The sequence below is a fragment of the Vitis riparia genome, chromosome 19 (assembly GCF_004353265.1).
Source record: "Vitis riparia cultivar Riparia Gloire de Montpellier isolate 1030 chromosome 19, EGFV_Vit.rip_1.0, whole genome shotgun sequence".
In the NCBI taxonomy this organism is placed as follows: Eukaryota; Viridiplantae; Streptophyta; class Magnoliopsida; order Vitales; family Vitaceae; genus Vitis; species Vitis riparia.
In genome coordinates this window covers 20,762,417-20,780,959 of record NC_048449.1, presented here as the reverse complement: position 1 = coordinate 20,780,959, position 18,543 = coordinate 20,762,417, and the positions used below count along the sequence as shown (strand labels likewise).

The window sequence follows — 18,543 nt, the reverse complement described above, 5'->3', positions numbered from 1 at the left end:
TAATATTGCAGCTTACATGAATTCATCATTTGATTACTATGATTTAATTAAGGGCATTAATAAAATCAATGATTCAATACTTCACTAATTAAATTCTCATTTTCTTCGTAAAATAAAGAAAAGATTGAATCCATACATAACTAAATAAAATGGAAATGTATTATTCATTCACATCACTTTAAACTTACATTGCTTTTCAACTAAAATCATAACATTTAATTTAATTTATAAGAGTACAAACATGTGCCACTAACCATATATTTATTTATCATATTTAATCAAGTCTCAAATAAACCAAGAAATTTTAAGATTGATGCTTCAAAAAGAGAGAAACAAATAAATAAATTAAATAAATTATTATGATAATATACTTTTAGTGTTAAGTTAATTAGCATGACAAAATTATTTGATGAATAAAAAACATAATTTGAAAAAATTTATTTGACATAAAATAAGAATAATGAAATGGTGTATAATAATTTTATTTGCTTAGACCAACATCATATTTTTTATTTTTCTTTTATTTATCATGTATTTGGATAGGATTATGGCATATGGATAAAAAAGAATATTGATTTCTAGCATAAGTGTTAACATCCATCAAATAAAAATATAGAAAATTAATATATTTATAAAATTAAATTTCATATATTTAATTTTATCATACTCAAATAATATTTGAAAAATTAATAGGACTTACAAATAATACTAAACTTGTTATATCTGGTTTATATTTTAAAAATGTCTTTGTTAGTTTTCTAATTATTCCGAGCATTAGAATTGATATTGAGTTTTGACTAAAATTTAATATCTTTTTATTTAACTTTTCCAGTAATAAATTCAACTGAAAATTTTAAAATTAATTTATAAAAAAAAATTCAAATTGATTTGGTTTGGTCATGGAAAATTCGATTTATCTTTCCCCCTATCCTACTCAAAATCTAAAATAAGACTTTTCTCTTCAAAATTAACCTCATTTATCATCAAAGATGATAGTATTTTATACCAAATTTTATATTTGTTTATTTTTGAAGTGGGTGTTAATACATGGAATTAAAAATATATATAATAATTTAAAAAATTAATATAACAGTTGAAAAAATATTTTCAAATCCATCTTGGTGAGAGAAATCCAATTAAAAGTTGTCTTTTAATTTTGAAATTGTCTTTTAAAATGAACAAGTTCAATTAATACCTTAAAAAATACTATAAATTTGGAAATAGTTTTAAAATTATCATATTCTAATAAATATTTTTTCAAATAAATGGTACTTTTGTCAAAATCTTGATAGTACATGGCAAATATTACTTTGCTTTGTCAGTTTGATTATTTCAAGAATCCAAAGATGATTAGGACCCACAACATGGCATCCTATGTCAATTTTCCACCCAACGTAATTGTCTTTCGACCACTTTTGTTGCAAGTTCAAACCTCACTTATTGCTCTTATTCTATTTCGTGTCTACCATACCCACTTTTAATGCCGCCACCACCTACCACTTCTAATATCCTCTCCTATTACTAGTTAATATTCATTTATTTTTAACTTGAAAAACAATAATTTTTCTCATAAAATTTCTATTCATCAATAATGTTTATGTTAATTCTATAACTATTTAGAGTACTACTCAATTTTAAAAATATTTTTAAAGGTTTGAATTTGGAAGCTATTTTTTACTCATAAATAATAATTAAAATGTAAGAATTTTACTATTTTTGCTTCAAATGAAAAAAAAAAAAAAAAAAAACCCGAATCCATAATTAAACCCAAATATATATATTGAAAAAGAAGGTGGGGAGAATCCAAAGTCCAAACACCAGTGACTTATTTGTTCTTTTTTAACATATTTGGATCACTCCATTTGAATTCAACTATTTATGTTCTTGTGTTTGCAAAGCTAATGTTCTTTTTCGGATATATTCTTGTATTTATTCACTTAATTTTCCATCCTCATAATATTCAAAATTTATTATTATAAGAACTTATAAACTAAAAGTTAGTTAAATTATGTAGATAAATAATCATTAGAAAAGACCTTTTCACAAAATTATAACATTATATTTACAATTGTGTGTTCAACCCAGATTGAGTAATTGAGGTAAGGTCCTCCCATCACTCATAATTAAATCCAAAACCCAATGAGAAAGTAGAAATTGAGAGGAATGATATTGTCTTTAAAAAATCCTTAAAATACTTTTAACTATTAAATGTAAAAAACTAACCAATCACCTCATTTTTCTCATTCTTTCTTTGACTCTTTTATCCTTTCTCTTACTTGTTTAATAGTGGAACCAAGTTGAATCATTTTTCTTCATCAAATTAAATATGAAATATGGTTAAAAATTATTATTGCCAAATGCATTTTTGAAATGAATAACTTTGAAATACCTCATCAAATATTATTCTTTTTTCCAACTTACATAATATATAATAAATATTATTCTTTATTTCAAACTTATACTATTTCTCATATATATTAAATAATTTTTAAACACCTCATAAAATATTAGCATTATTTGTTTGTTCTAATTTGTAAATTATATATCATCAAATATTTTTTTTTTTTCAAATTTATAGAACATATAATAAATACTTTTTAAATACATCATAAAATATTATTATTTTTTTTTTCTAACTTGCAAATTAGACACATGGTGTTTATTATTTCTCATATTATTTCGAAAATAATGTAAACACTCACATGCATATATATATATATATTAATCAAGAAGACAATATTTATAAGATTAATTTACCAACCTTCCAATAATTTTGAAAGTGTAAATAGGGTAATTGGTCAAATTAAAGTCTTCAAAATATTCAAAATTTCTCCATTCTAAAATTATCTAATTGTTTCCGACACTAATCTTAAATATTTTTTAATAAAGATTTAAATATTTAAAACCATTAAAATAAATATTTTCTTATTAAAGCAATTTTTTCAAAGTAATAAGATAAAAACCATTAAATCTTCAAAACTATAATTACAACAAATATTTTAAATTTTAAAACTATTTTCATAATTTAAATTAATGATTTTAAAAAATAAAAATGTTATAAAAAATAATTTTTTGTTTATTTTTAATTCCATTTAAATATGATTTTTTTTAATCTCTATTGATAACAATGAAATTATGTTTATAAAGGCAAAATAGTAAAAAAATATATATTTCATTTAGTTTACTTATAATGAACAATTCAAACATGATTGATTTTAATTTTATTTTCTATGTGTTAATTTTTATAGGGAATGCCTTAATGACATAGTTTGGTTAAAAAAAAAAGAAAAAAAAACTATCAATAATTGTCTTAATGTCAAACTCAAGTTGTTAAAAATAGTACAAAACCTATTATAAGCCTCATACACCCTTGTACACTTGACATATTTTCCTTATACAATTAGTGTAATTCCCTTGTACAATGACACAAATTTCATATATCTCCTAAGTTATATATCCATGTAGGTGTATTAATCATATTTTCAATTGTTTGGTTGGGAAAATGGTGAATGACTTAGGGTCATTTTTTTTTTCCCCAAATATCATTATTGGGGAAAATATTGGAATTTTCATGTGAGAGTTAAATAAAGTGCATGACATAGGTGTACAATCATTGGGTGACAAGGAAATAAAAAAGTGGTTTAAAATCGATTGAAATCGTTCACAAAAGATAATCTTGTACACCTTTGTACAATTAGTACATTTTCCTTGTACAGTTAGTGTAATACCCTTGTATAATGACACAAATTTCATATCTCTTCTAAGTTATGTGTCCACATAGGAGTGTTTAACCATATTTCCAATGGTTTAGTTAAGAAGATGGTGTATGACTTAAGGTCAAAATTTTTTTTTCCTATATATCATTATTGGGAAAAGTATTGGAATTTCCATGCGAGAATTAAATAAAGTATATAACATATGTGTACAATTCGTGAGTGATAAGAAAAATAAAATAATAACTCATAATCAATTGTAATATTTCACGAAGAGTAGCTTTGTACATCTTTGTACATTTAGTATATTTCCTTTATACAGTTAATGCAATACAATTGTATAATGACACAATAAATGAATAAATGATTTTTTTTTTATTTTCATATAAAAATAGGGTTTTCCATTTTCATTTTCAAAAATAGTTTTCATTTTTTAATTAAATGTATTTTCAAAAAGAGACAATATAGAAAATAAAATTTATTTTAAAAAAATGAAAATAAAATAAAAACTAGAAAAATATTTTAAAACCAAACTCACATATAATCTATATAATTTTTAACTACTTGTTTTCATTTAAAATAAGTAAATATATATTTCAACATTTTTATATAAGAAAAATTCAATCTCTACTGTGTATTAATATAATCCACTTCTAAAATTAGGTCATATGAAAACATTTTAATTGAGTACTTAAAATAAAAACTCTTCATCCATCATCTCTCTTTTCTTTTCTTTTCTTTTCTTTTCTTTTTCTTATTTTAATAATTTTTCAATTAATTCAAATCATTAAAAAAAATCATTAATAAATAAATTTGTAACATTTCATATAACTTATTACTAAAACTCGATTCAAAAAGTTATTAAAATAAAGAAGGAAGAAGATTAAAAAAAGTTAAACTTTTTATCTAATAATAGTAAAAAAAAAACTTTAAAATAATTTTTAATATAAAATAAATTAAAATAGTGAATATATTTAATTTAAACAGTGTTTTAATCATTAAATTATTTACTTCTAAAATGTAAAAGATAAAAATGATTATAAAAAATATTTTTTATTTATTTAAATTAATATTTTTTAGAAAGTATGTTTTAAAATAGTCTTTGAATGATTAATATAATTTTTTATTTATAATTTAAAAATAAAAAATAATATTAATTTTTTAATTATTTATAAAAGAATTTAAACAAATAATAGAAAATGATTAAATAAAAAAGAATAGTGATATATGAAGAGTAATAGGTTAAAGATAATATTTTTGTTAATTACTATTTCATCTTTTGGTACGGGTGGTTGGTTAAAAACATAATTTTTTCCGTATTATTGTGATTTGAAAACATTAAAAAATAAAAATTAACGTGATGGAAGGACAGTTTGGCATGTGAACGCTGACATGCACAGGCTTTCCCCGTTGTTTTGTTACCCACAAAGGAGACGTTGGCCCCCTGCCAAGTCCCAATGTCTCTCCAGTCCAACGGCCGTAATGATCCCTGATATCATCCAATGGTCAGGAGCGGTTTTCAACGGCTACTTCATGATCCAACGGTCAGATTTCGATCTGATTGTGATCCAACAATCAAACACATTTCCCAACGGCTATTTTGATTCCCAGTATAAATGCTTTCATCTCTATTCCATTTCCTCTCCATTCCACTTGAAAGCCTTCCTGAACTCGTATTAATTATTGCATCAATTTTATTTTTTTTCTCATTTTCTCTCAAAATTTTATACTTTTGAGGCACAACTCGTATTAATTGCATCAAAATTTTTCTTATTTCTCTCAAAATTTTATAATTTTGAGTATTAATTTGAGTATGTCAGTAAATTAATATTGTTATAAATTATGACTATGGTTCAATTTGAGTATTAATTCAAAATTTTTAATATTAAATTTAGATTCATTGTTTATGCATCATTGTTATAAATTTAATTATTTAATTATTTACTTATTGAGATAACTCTATAATTAATTAATTCAATTTAAATATTAGTTTAATATTTGATTTCATTGGATATAATTTTATGTAGTTTATCATGTACTTCGACGTCTTTATTATTACTTCATTGTTTATTTTTTAAAAATACTTTTAATATTTCATAAGTTTTTGATTAATTTCCATTCATAAAATTCAATCATCAATATTTATTTTATTTTATTTATATAAAATCATCAATTTATTTGAGCTTTAACAATTGACTAATTACATAAATAAATCTTATCTTAATTCATCCTTAATAGAAGGAGTGCAACTAATCAATATAAAATAATGCCATAATGTGATGTAAAAATGCATGGCTAAAAATCATAAATACATTGAAATCTCTTTCTAGAAATTATTTGATGAGCATATGATAAGTTCACATTGCTTTTTGACTAATCAAAGTATATCATATTAGGCCCACTGCATCTTCTTCTATTATCCTCTCACTAGCTCTCTGTATATCATCACTGCTTGTCTGGTGGTATTCTCTCTTACAATTCTCTCAACTCCTTCTCTTACCATACTTTGTTGGCGTTCTGTAGTTTGAGTTCTTCCAAAATGGCTGAACAAATACCATTCAATACTATAGCTAACGTTTTAACCAAGTTAGGCTCCTCGGCTTTTCAACAAATTGGATCTGCGTTTGATGTGACAAAAGAGTTGACGAAGATTACGAAGAAGCTGCACACCATCAAAGGTGTACTGGTTGATGCTGAGAAGAGGCAGGAGGAGAGCGATGCAGTAAAAGCTTGGGTGAGGAGGCTCAAAGATGTTGTGTATGATGCTGATGACTTGTTGGATGACTTTGAGACGCTTCAGCTGCAGCGTGGAGTAGCAAGGCAGGTCTGTGACTTCTTCTCGTCTTCCAATCAAGTTGTATTTCGTTTTAAGATGACTGATAGACTCAAGGATATCAAAGAAGAGGTTGATGAAATTGTGAAAGAAATCCCTATGCTAAAACTTATTCAAGGGAAAGTAGTTCACAGGGAGGTAGAGAGTAGTCGGAGAGAGACTCACTCATTTGTGTTGACCTCTGAAATGCTAGGAAGAGATGAAGAGAAAGAGGAGATAATAAAATTGTTGGTGTCATCCGGGAATGAAAAAAATCTTTCTGCTGTTGCCATCATTGGAATTGGAGGGTTGGGTAAGACCACCCTTGCTCAGCTGGTATATAATGATATGAGAGTAGTTGACTTTTTTGAGCTTAAGATATGGATTTGTGTTTCTGATGATTTTGATGTAAAGTTGCTGGTTAAAAAAATTTTGGAATCCTTAAGTGGTGGAGATGTAGATTTGGGGTCATTAAACGTTTTGAAAGATTCCCTGCATGAAAAACTAAGGCAGAAGAGATACTTGCTAGTACTTGATGATGTTTGGAATGATGACTCCCAAAAATGGGAGGAATTGAGGACCTTGTTAATGGTTGGTGATAAAGGGAGTAGGATTCTAGTAACCACCCGAAATAGAAACGTTGCATCAACTATGGGTATTGATCATTTTCCTTTTTCTTTGAAAGGTTTGAAAGAAAACCAGTCTTGGAATTTATTTTTAAAAATAGCATTTGAAGAAGGACAAGAAAGACTGTATCCAAGCCTTGTAGAAATTGGAAAAGAAATTGTAAATATGTGTAAAGGAGTTCCTCTTATCCTCAAAACACTAGGAGCAATATTGCGCATTAAAACTGAAGAAAGTATGTGGTTGTCCATTAAAAACAACAAAAATTTGTTGTTATTGGAAGGTGAAAATAATAATAGTGTTTTATCAGTGCTCAAGTTAAGCTATGATGCTCTACCATTCCATTTGAAGCAATGTTTTGGTTATTGTGCGTTATTTCCAAAAGACTATGAGATTGAGAAAAAAGTGTTGGTACAATTATGGATGGCACAAGGATATATTCAAGCTTCAGGTGTAGGAAACTGGTATTTTGAGGAATTTTTGTCAAGATCATTATTGGAGGAGGTTACAAAAGATGCATATGATAATACATCATATTACAAAATGCATGATCTTATACATGATCTTGCACAATCAGTTGTTGGATTTGAGGTCCTTTGTTTAGGAAATAATGTGAAGGAGATCTTGGAAAGAGTTTATCACGTTTCATTCTCTAATTCGTTGAATCTTACGGGGAAGGATTTGAAGCTAAAACACACAAGGACCATGTTGAATGTTAATAGATATTCTAAAAATGATTCAGTTGTGCGTACTCTTATTCCAAATTTTAAGAGTTTACGTGTGTTGAGCCTACATGGATTCAGTGTAAAAAAGGTGTCGAAATCTTTAGGCAAAATGAGTCATTTAAGATATCTGGATCTTTCATACAATAATTTCAAGGTACTCCCACATGCTATTACATGGTTGTATAATTTGCAAACATTAAAACTTATTAATTGTGGGCATGTAAAAAAATTTCCCAAGGATATGAGGAGATTGATTAATCTTAGGCACTTGGAGAATCAAGGGTGTGGGAGTTTGACTCATATGACATGTGGGATAGGAGAGTTATCTTTGCTTGAAAGCCTACCACTGTTTGTTGTTGGAACTGGGAGTAAAGTTGGCAGATTGAGTGAATTAAAAATGCTGAACAACCTCAGAGGAGAGTTATGGATTGAAAAGCTTGAAAACGTGATGGATGCTAAGGTAGAATCCAGGGAAGCAAATTTGGTCGAAAAACAATACATCGAGTCCTTGGGATTACAATGGTCATATGGTCAAGAAGAACAGTCAGGTGAGGATGCTGAGTCAGTGATGGTAGGCCTCCAACCACATCGAAACCTAAAGGATCTCTTTATAATAGGATATGGAGGTAAGGGATTTCCATGTTGGATGATGAATGGTGAATTGAGTACCATGCTCCCTAACCTCACCACAATTTATTTGGCATCATGTTTAGGATGTCAGACTCTACCATGCATTGTTCGACTCCGTCACCTCAAGTCTCTGAAGCTTCATCATCTGGGAAAGGTGGAGTACATGGAGTGTTCATCAGAAGGGCCATTCTTCCCATCTCTTCAAAATCTCTATCTGAGTTCTATGCCAAAGTTGAAGGAATTATGGAGGAGGGACTCAGCAACACAATCACCTCCTTCATTTCCTTGTCTTTCACTATTGCTGATCAACAAGTGTGATGACTTGGCATCCTTAGAATTGTATCCGTCTCCTTGTGTTTCTAGTATAGAAATCACCTTTTGCCCTAAGTTGACATCCTTACTACTACCTTCATCTCCTCTTCTTTCACAATTAGAGATTAGGTATTGTGGTGACTTGGCATCCTTGGAACTGCATTCATCTCATCTTCTTTCTAGTTTATACATCTCCCATTGCCTTAAGCCCACATCCTTGAAACTGTCTTCCTTACCTTGCCTTGAGAGTCTGTGTCTGAATGAAGTGAAAGAGGGGGTATTGCGGGAGTTAATGTCGGCCACTGCTTCTTCATTGAAGTCTGTGAGGATTCAAAACATAGATGATTTGATGTCTCTCCCAGATGAGCTTCATCAACATATTTCCACTCTTCAAACTCTCAAAATTGGGGACTGCTCTCATTTTGCAACATTACCACATTGGATAGGCAACCTCACCTCGCTTACACACCTTCGAATCACAAATTGTCCTAAATTGACATCATTACCCCAAGAGATGCATTCCCTCACTGCCCTACACACACTCTCAATTGACTACTCTTGTGGTTTGACATCATTACCAAACTGGATAGGCGGCCTCACCTCGCTGACTGATCTTGAAATTGGTTCTTGTCCTGAATTGACTTCATTGCCAGAAGAATTGCATTCTCTTAGAATCCTCAAGAGTCTCACAATTCACGACTGGTCTAGTTTGACAACATTACCAGCTTGGATGGGTAGCCTCTCATCACTTGAATACCTTCAAATTCGTAAATGCCCTAAATTGACATCACTGCCGGAAGAGATGCGTTCCCTCACAACCCTCTACCTACTCGAAATCTCCGACTGTCCACACTTATCTAAAAGATGCCGAAGGGAAAAAGGTGAAGACTGGCCCAAGATTGCTCATGTCCGAATAAAAGTGGATGACGGGTTTGATGCAGAAATCCATTTCAGGTATGAAACGTGCACCATATCCATTTGATAAAATGCTTAAAAGAGGAAGTTTTGAAGTTTTGCTCTTCAATTCAATTGCTAATGATGGTATAAAATTATAATTCAAGGTTGACCTGAATTTTGTTAATATCTTATAGAAGATTCACCTTATTTAAGAGGTTTGTGATAATTCTTCAATTCCCCAACATAAAATCACTGCCAGAAGTTTGGTTTGGTCTAAGGATTTCTCATGGCCCAAAAATTCATATCTACTAGATGGCCAATATAGAATTTGAGCTTCAAAGGTAATGGATGATTGATTCATAAAATATTTATGTTCTTTGATTCAACAATATCATCTTTGATATATTTCAGTTTTGCAATCCAATGTTTCTTCTTGCTTTTAATAGCTTCGATTGTTATTATTTACTGCCAAACTGTTTGATAAAATGATGAGTTTGAAAAAGTCACTAAGTTTGAAAGGTTTGCATCTTTAAATCAATGTACAATTAGAAAAGCCATTAAATTTGACACAATTTGGACAGAGTTAACTCACTTCCACCATACTCTCCAATCTATGATCTCTTTAGTTTGTGTCCCATCCATAATATTTATTCATCATCCGGGTTTGCAATTTCTCTCTTTTTTCAGCTTTTGATCCTTTAGTCATTTATCATTTATCATTTTTCAATCAATTTATTAAAAACTCTGTACTATGTCTTTAGTTCTGACCTATTGATACTCATATGCAGCTGAATAAGAAGTTCAGTGAGGAACTAAATCTGATTGAAGCTCACATTGGCCTCCTCTTCATGGAAGTCTCAAAATATCTCTGCCAGAGGTGGGACTGTGACACCTCCCTTGTCTCGAGGACTGTAAACTGTCTGTGTAGAGAATAATGTATTTGTCTTAGCGTATTCAGCATGTCACAGCCGTTGAGAAGAACTTCATCTGTTAGAGAATGAGGATGATAGCAACCATATATTTCGGGTACCCTTCTTCCTGTTATTGATGGCTACTTCATCTTTTATTTTTCTATCTATCTATTAAGAATTCTGTGCACCTTTGTAATCTTGTTTGTTAAATGGATCATGTAACTGTCAGGTGAACTATTTTATTGAAGATGTAATTGTTGCCACATCAAAGTAAAACCTGATAGCGTTGTAAGCAAAAGGAGATAGCGTTGTGGCTGAAACACCTCATTTCCCTTCAGTAACTGGAAAGCAAGGATTCTCTTTTGCAATGATTCCACACCTCACTTTTCTGGAGCTATTGAAAATTCAAAGCTGTTGTGTCCTAATGTGTCTGTCTCAAGTGATTCCTAATCACTACCCTTGAAGCCTCACAAGCTATCTCTATGGTTTGGCCTTCAGTTGTTGACTACCCTGATATGAAAGCACTTCCAGAAGAGATGCGCCATGAGCCTACTATCTAAGCTTAGAAACATGCTGAAAGGAAAACTCAAAGACTAACCTCTTGAAATTTCTCAAGTTCCCACAATTGATGTCGACTAGAAATGATGGTTGATTCTTGAATTGATCTTGCTCTCTTCAGTTCAAGCATGTCATCTACAGTATGTTTTAGGTTTGTAATAAAACATTTCTCCTGTTTTTGAAGACTTCATTTATTATAATCTTACAATCAATCTTCTAAGAGTTTAAATACTTTGTTTAAAATTTTGTTTTCCTAATTCTCATATGTACTAGCATGTATAAAGAGGGGGAAAATCTATGTTGTTGGCCTTCCATCTGCTTTTTACATGTTAAAACTGTTGATTGTTAATTTATTACTTCCCATTCAATTTGTTAAAGACTTGCACATTCTGTTTGGAGTTTTGATTTTTCTAATTTTCATATGTAGTAGAACACCAACAATTTGCACGAGGAGTGCATCTTATTGAATCATACGACAATCTGGTCACCCTTTATTTTAGGTTTCTTGACCTTTTGAATTAAAATGCTATGGAGTAAAGCAATAATGGTATTGAGATCATCTTTACTTTCACTGAAAGGCAATTTGTAACATCATTTTTCTCATTCTTGAAAGTACTCAATCTTAATAGTTTGAGACATGAAACGAAATATGTTTGTTGAAATGATTTTCTTATCTCAGGTTTGCTTTCTATACATTTGGAAGCTTTCTTATACTAAATATTTTGTTACAGGTGTTAATAGTTTTCAAGATAATGCAAAAAAAGGTGATGGTGAAGATAAGTTGAATATTGCCTACGCCTTCTGATATATCTTGACAAGCTATTGAGAGCTGGTGCAATAGGAAAGGCTTTGCTCACTTGCTGAGGGACAGACTCTCTTCTCTGTTCTAAATTGACAACATTCCCAGGCTGGATAAGCAGGCTCACATTACTTGCAGAGCTCCGAATTCATTCTTGCCCTCAATTGATATCACCACTAGACGAGATGGATTCCCTCAGCACTCTACAAAGACTCACAATTTGGGACCGTTCTAGTTTGACAACATTACTAAACTGTATTGGTAGCCTCACATCAGCTGTTCTTGTTTAGCAGCTTTATCAGACTGAATAACCATCCTGACCTCTCTTAATGAGCTTCAGAATGATGTCAGCCTTAAATTGAAATCACTGCCAGAGGGGGATGTGTCCCCTCAGCACTTCAATGTTCTCGAAATTGACATGGATGGCTGATTCATAAAGAATTTCTGTTCTATAATTCAAGCATGTCATCTACAATATATTTCAGGTTTGCAATCCAATGTTTCTTCCTGTTTTTAATAGCTTCAATTGTTATCATTTTTTTCCCCAATCTATTTGGGAAAATGCTTAGATCTCACTAAGTATGAAAATGTTGCATCTTCCAATCAATGTACAATTAGACAAGTTCTTAATTGGTAATTAAGGACCAAGGTAATCATGTTACTTTAATTTTTACATCCTAAGATTTTTGGAAAACGCTAGGGTTGATTTAGTTACTATTTTCTTGCAAACTCGAAACTCAAGATTATTCATTGGCCTAAAGCCCAAAGAAGATCAGTCTTGAATTTGCCTAAGATTTCACATGGCCCTAAAATTTATACTCTTAGATGATTCATGCAGAAAGGAATTTTGCTTCCTTTTCAATTTAGGTAATCCTTCTCCCACTATTGATGACTGCATCATCATTGATTTTCTACACTCCTTGTCTTCTCTATGCTGTGTGTATGTATTAGCATAGACAAAATAGTAGGATATTTCTATGTTTTAATACTATTTTCTAAATATCACTTGAACCAAAGCACAACATAGACAAAAACACTTGATTATTATGTCAACCATTGATAGGGTTAGCATAGAGAAAAAACAATGTTCCATTGATATTATAATTTAGTTGAACCTTTGTGGCCTGAAAGCATGTTTGTAGTTACTAAAGTTTGAAAAATGTATCTTTAAAGATATCAATTGCTAGTTCTGTTTTGCTAAAATGATCTTGCTATTTGTGTTTGGAAGTTTCTCAGGTTAACTATTTTCTTGCAGATGTAATTGGTGTAAATTCAATGTAAAAAGGGATAATGGTGGGGCTTGGACATCTCTATCAGTGGATGCAATATTTAATCACCTTTGAGAGGTGGAATAAATGTTACAGAGAGACTTTTTTGTCGAATACTAAGTTGATGCCTCCGCTATTGAAGCTTGGAAATGTGAACATCATGGAAATCCTTAAAATCATCCATTTCTCTTGTTTTGTAACTTCACTAGACTAGAAGACAGCCTGACATCTCTTAATGAGCTTGAAAATGCTGTTGGCCCAGAATGGGAATCACTGCCAGAAGGAATGCATCACTCAACACTTCAACTTTCCTGAAATTGATATTGACTAGCAATGGTACCTGATTTAATAGGATTTCTGTTCTTCAATTGAAGCTTGTCATCTACAACATATTTCAGGTTTGCAATCCAATGTTCTGTCCTGCTTTTAACAGCTTCAATTTTTATAAGTTACTGTCTATATGTTCGAATAAATACATAGATCACTAAGTTTTTGAAAATTTTGCATCTTCAAAATAGTGAGGAACTAAAGCTGATTGGAGTTCACATTGGCCTTGCCTTCATGTGAGTCTCCAAATATCTCTGCTAGAGGTGGGACTGTGACACCTCCCTTCTCTCCAAGACTGTAAACTGTCTGTGCAGAGAACAATGTCTTTGTCTCAACATATTCCGCATGTCACAGCCACTAAGAAGAACATCTGTTTGAGAATGAGGATGATGACAGTGGCATACAATTCAAAGGGAAGCCTCATAACCATATGGATTGGTGGCTTGACACCACTGGAAGGTAACAATCCATTGGCACTCTACACAGCCTCAAAATCTCTTAACACATAAGGAGAAGATGCCAAAAGGAAAATGACAAATTTATATTGACAAGTAATGGATGGCTGGTGCATGAAGGACTCACTGGTCTCTTTTAGTTCGAGTGAGTCTTCCACAATTCCAGGTTTTCACTGCCAATCTCTCTTCCTACTTTTTTCAGTTCATGTTTATTGTTTTAGAACCCGTCAGTTACAAATATTGCATTATTCTGGTAATATTCATCATGACTAATAGGCTAGAGATAGACACTGATAAATTAATATTTCCTCTACTTCTGCCTTTTCTTTCATTTTTAATTGTACAGTTGGGTACACAAGCAAAAGAGAATTGTTTTCCATGCTATTTGTGAGTGCTTGAGCCACCGTGACAACACAGTTATGCTGTTTGAGCCCTTCAATGTTCCAGAGACAAATGTTGGCCAGTTATGGATGGCTGATGAATATGAAAAGGGTTATCTCAATTGCATCACCAACCTTAGCCCTCAGTTTTTGTTACTGGTCACAACCATTCTTTCTATTCAGGTTTATGCTTTTGATCCCTTTATTGTTTATTACTTCTCAATCAGTTTGTTAAAAAAGTGTTATACTTTGCTTGCAATGTTGATTTTTTTATTCCCATGTGTAGTCTATAGCTGAGAGTTGAGTGAGCAGCATATACTGCTGAATCAGTAAAACATGAGTTTGGTTAATTCCCATCTTTGAAGCTTCTCAAGCTTGGGAACCTAAATGGTTTGCATTGACCATTGAAGGTAGCACTATTCTTCTCATATCTGAAGTAGCCAGACTCAATAGTTTGAAAAAGTACTTTGAAAGGGAGTACCATTGCCAGAGTAAGTGACATTATATCCATACTTGATAATGTATACATGAAAATCAGAATGTTATACTTATTGAAAGATGTCAAGAGGACTACTATGCTCTTTCATTCAAGCATGTCATCTATAATATTTTTCAGAAGTGCAATCCCTCCATTTTTTATGACCATTTTTTTATCATTATACTGTTGGTCTTCCAAAATTGTTGCCCTCTATTTTTGTTTTTCTGATGCAAAAGTAGTTTACTGAAGATATGAAATCTTAAATAGATTCCATGTTAGGCAAACCTTGGTTTTGAATTGTGAGTTAATTTAATATTTTTGGATGAATGTACTTATAATTATGTCAACCAATTACTTTTGGAAATATTAATAATGTTATTTAAGTTCACTGTGCATGTTTGTTGAATAATTAGGTTAGTTTTGAAATTTATTTCATGCTTGTTATCATTAATGACTAATCATTTGCCAATAAATCATAAGTTGCTGTGTTTTCTGTCCAAAGTTTAGATAATGTTGAGAACTTACTCAAATTGGTTCAATATTTGAGAGATAAATGTGTATGGCTTATTAATGGTTGATGCATATGGAAAGAGAGCTCACTTTAATTAATTTTTTTTTTAATTTCATCGTTCTCCTAAACCTATATGCTTTCTTTCATTTTTGTCTGTTGTCTATAATCTCTTCATTATTGAGGTCTATAATTCCTCTCTCTCTCTCTCTCTCTCTCTGTGCTTTTAGTTTTTGGATTATTAATTTATTGCTGCCCTTTATATAATTTTTTTCCCCACAATTCTGAGCTTTTTTAGTTTGTTCTCATATACAGTAGAATACTAACACTTTGGTGAGGAGCACATGTAGTACTAAATCATAAGAAAATTTGGTTTCCCCACTGTTCTAAATTTTCTTGAGCATGGGAATCTAAATACTCTGAAATATACTGACAGTAATGGTAATTACTTTTCTTCATCTTCATATTCTATTTCATTGAAAGGGAATTTGGTGTATCACTCTTCCTATTCTCAAAATACTCTAACTTAGGTTAAGTATTTTATTGCAGAGGATGTTTGATCATTACTTGGCTGATTATGTCATCCTACAATTGCCCTTGAAGTTAGAGCTACTTGTTGTACATATGCCTTGGCATCCTGTATTGTGGTGTACTATTGAAAATCATTTGAATAAAATTTTGGTATTAATGAAATGACATATGGCTCTCAAACTATTCTAATCTTGGACCCCTCTATATATAATATGTATGCAGAGATCCAACGTGGGGTTGATGCTACAAGAGCTACACTGATGATCCCAAAATTGTCCAGGAAATGACAAATTATGCCTGGGTTTCAAGGTGAGATTCCTGCCAATTCAAGGAAGGGCATTCCTTATGTTGGTGGAAAGTAAGTTCAATCCACCTTCATGTAATATAGTTGTGCGTATTCTTCACATTCTACTGAAAACATGTCAGTCCTATTGCCCAAACAATTGGTTTCTGACCAAAAGAAATTCAGAAGTTGTGTGGAAGATAGCCTCAAAATTGGTGGGAACTTCTCTAGAAAATGAATATTCAGTGTCAAATTGTGTCTCAAGTAAATTCTAAAATTTGCAAGGTACTTTTCTTTTGTGGTTCATGTGGCAGCTTGTAATTTCCTCCATGATAGACCTTTGCAATGGCAAGCTATATAAATTTATTTAGCTAGCCTTTTTTTTTGTTAAATTGGTTTTTCTTTTTTCTGATACTAGCCGTTATGATTAATTTACATATGCTTATCTTTAAAATATTTTCAGATGGCAATTCTCTAAAACCTAGTTTTTGAAGTTGTTAAACTATCCTGTTATATGCAAGTTCATTTCCTTTCATGTATTTTGAAAGATTACAATAGGTGGGTTTTTAATGAAACCTTAGAACTTCTTATGCTTAACTGGAAATTGGTATTAAGGCTTCTGGTTTTGCAGAGTTTTTACCAAGTTGCCAATGTAAAATCGGAGTGGAACTGAATCAAAACTTTCACTATTTTGTCTGGCACAGGTTTTGTCTCGTTTTCTTGCAAACTTGTGTCACATTTATCTTGCTGTCTTATCATTCTTCCATTACAATCTTCAATATGACTTCTTCTAGTCCTGCATGCAGGCAAAGCAACTTGAGTAAAATTTGGTCTAGATAGGTGCAAAATACTTGGCTATGGGATCAATGGAACGGAACCTCCACATATTTGGCCTCCTTGGAGATGATGGTCCAATAGAGTCATAAAACACCTTCAGCTCAACCTTATTCCGGAAACAACCCTCTCAGTATTTCCTGCAGCTGTTGGGTCAAGTGTATTTTACAGGCTTTGAGTAATGGTGGAATTTTGAGCTTTATCATATTTAATCCGTTAAGAATTCTGCAGCAATCATCCCTAGGTCCAGCGAGCTATTGCGCCTGATGATTTACCAAAAGAGAACTGCACAATGTCTTCATTGGAGCCAAATGTTTTACCAACTCCTACAGATAGAAAGTCTCCTGGGGAAAAAGGTTGAGCGGCTCTACTAGATACTCCAGGCATCCAACTATGATGATTTACTCTGCTATCAAGAATTATGTCGTGTCCATAATGCTACTGAGTTCTCAACCGACATTGGTTCAGAATTAGAAGAATCTACTAGAAATCATTCTCAGCTTGATGGATATCATCTTCATGTATGTTAACAATATCATTTTACGTGTGATTGCTGGGCAAGATTCAGAAAGTTATTGCTAAATTCAACTGAGATATTGTATCTTGTAGCCGTCCTTCAGAAGATGGTACCATTCCATTGAATATCATTGTAGAGGGCACCAAACTTTCCGTAGAGAATGTGGAATATCTTCTCATGAAGAGCCTTTCTGTAAGTCCATGTATTTCTGAAATTTCGATGAATTGTAAAATGTTTAAAATTCATTTTGAGCATCTATTGCTAATTAGCTTCATCTTCTTCGTATCTGGGCACTACCATGTTGTTTTAATAAAACATAATAAGAGTGTAAGAGTATGTTTAACAGTATTTTTACTTAAAGTATTTTTAGTGAAGTATTTTTTCTTAAAGTATTTTTTTTAATGAAAATTACCTATCAAGTGTTTTTTTAGAAAACACTACTAAGTAATTTTTAAAATTTTTAGAAGTGTTTCCTAAATTTTGTTTAACACTAATTTTTTTTTTTTAAGAAAACTTTTAGGTTAAACGGACTCTAAATATAATTGTCTAGAAAAAAATTATATTGATATGATAAAGTAGTAATGGAAACTATCACAAAAAGTACTTCAACAAAGATAGATATTTGATATGTTCTATTCACATATATGCCACAGGCATTTCTTGTAAGTTCAGAAGGATTTGACTATGTTAGCCCTTGACAAGGACCATCCGACACTAAGGCCTCATGAGTGATCTAGGACTATAGCAAGGTGGCACAAGGGCTCAATGCCTTGCGCAAGGAGATGACTTGGTGAGCCATGGACACAATACCATGGCAGGTGTAGCACCAAGAGAGAGACTCGAATAGGGCACATCAATGTGAAAAGTCCAAGTAGGACATCAAAGCTTGCCAGTCATAACAGTCCAATGATACCTCCATCTCTAGTTCCTAGACTATTTTAGAAGTAAAAATTAATCACCATTCTAAAGAACTTCTCGTGT

The 18,543-nt window shown here is 31.4% G+C and overlaps 1 protein-coding gene across 10 annotated transcripts; it reads left to right on the top strand.

Annotated features, from left to right (window-relative positions):
* Nucleotides 1–6,218: 6,218 nt before the first annotated feature.
* LOC117908447 (putative disease resistance protein RGA1) lies at nt 6,219–17,844 on the top strand. Of its 10 annotated transcripts, none has more exons than XM_034822029.1 (11): nt 6,219–9,770; nt 10,502–10,739; nt 10,854–11,333; nt 11,914–12,466; nt 13,237–13,647; nt 13,768–14,197; nt 14,378–14,594; nt 14,698–14,902; nt 16,151–16,237; nt 16,843–16,915; nt 17,018–17,844. In XM_034822029.1, the coding sequence occupies exons 1-2, from the start codon at nt 6,253–6,255 to the stop codon at nt 10,503–10,505; spliced, it is 3,522 nt and encodes a 1,173-aa protein (XP_034677920.1). In that variant the 5' UTR covers nt 6,219–6,252; the 3' UTR covers nt 10,506–10,739; nt 10,854–11,333; nt 11,914–12,466; nt 13,237–13,647; nt 13,768–14,197; nt 14,378–14,594; nt 14,698–14,902; nt 16,151–16,237; nt 16,843–16,915; nt 17,018–17,844. The 10 variants fall into 10 exon arrangements, with proteins under 10 accessions (XP_034677920.1, XP_034677921.1, XP_034677919.1 ...); XM_034822030.1 differs by having other exon boundaries at nt 16,151–16,286; XM_034822028.1 differs by adding an exon at nt 15,713–16,036 and having other exon boundaries at nt 16,151–16,915.
* Nucleotides 17,845–18,543: the final 699 nt, after the last annotated feature.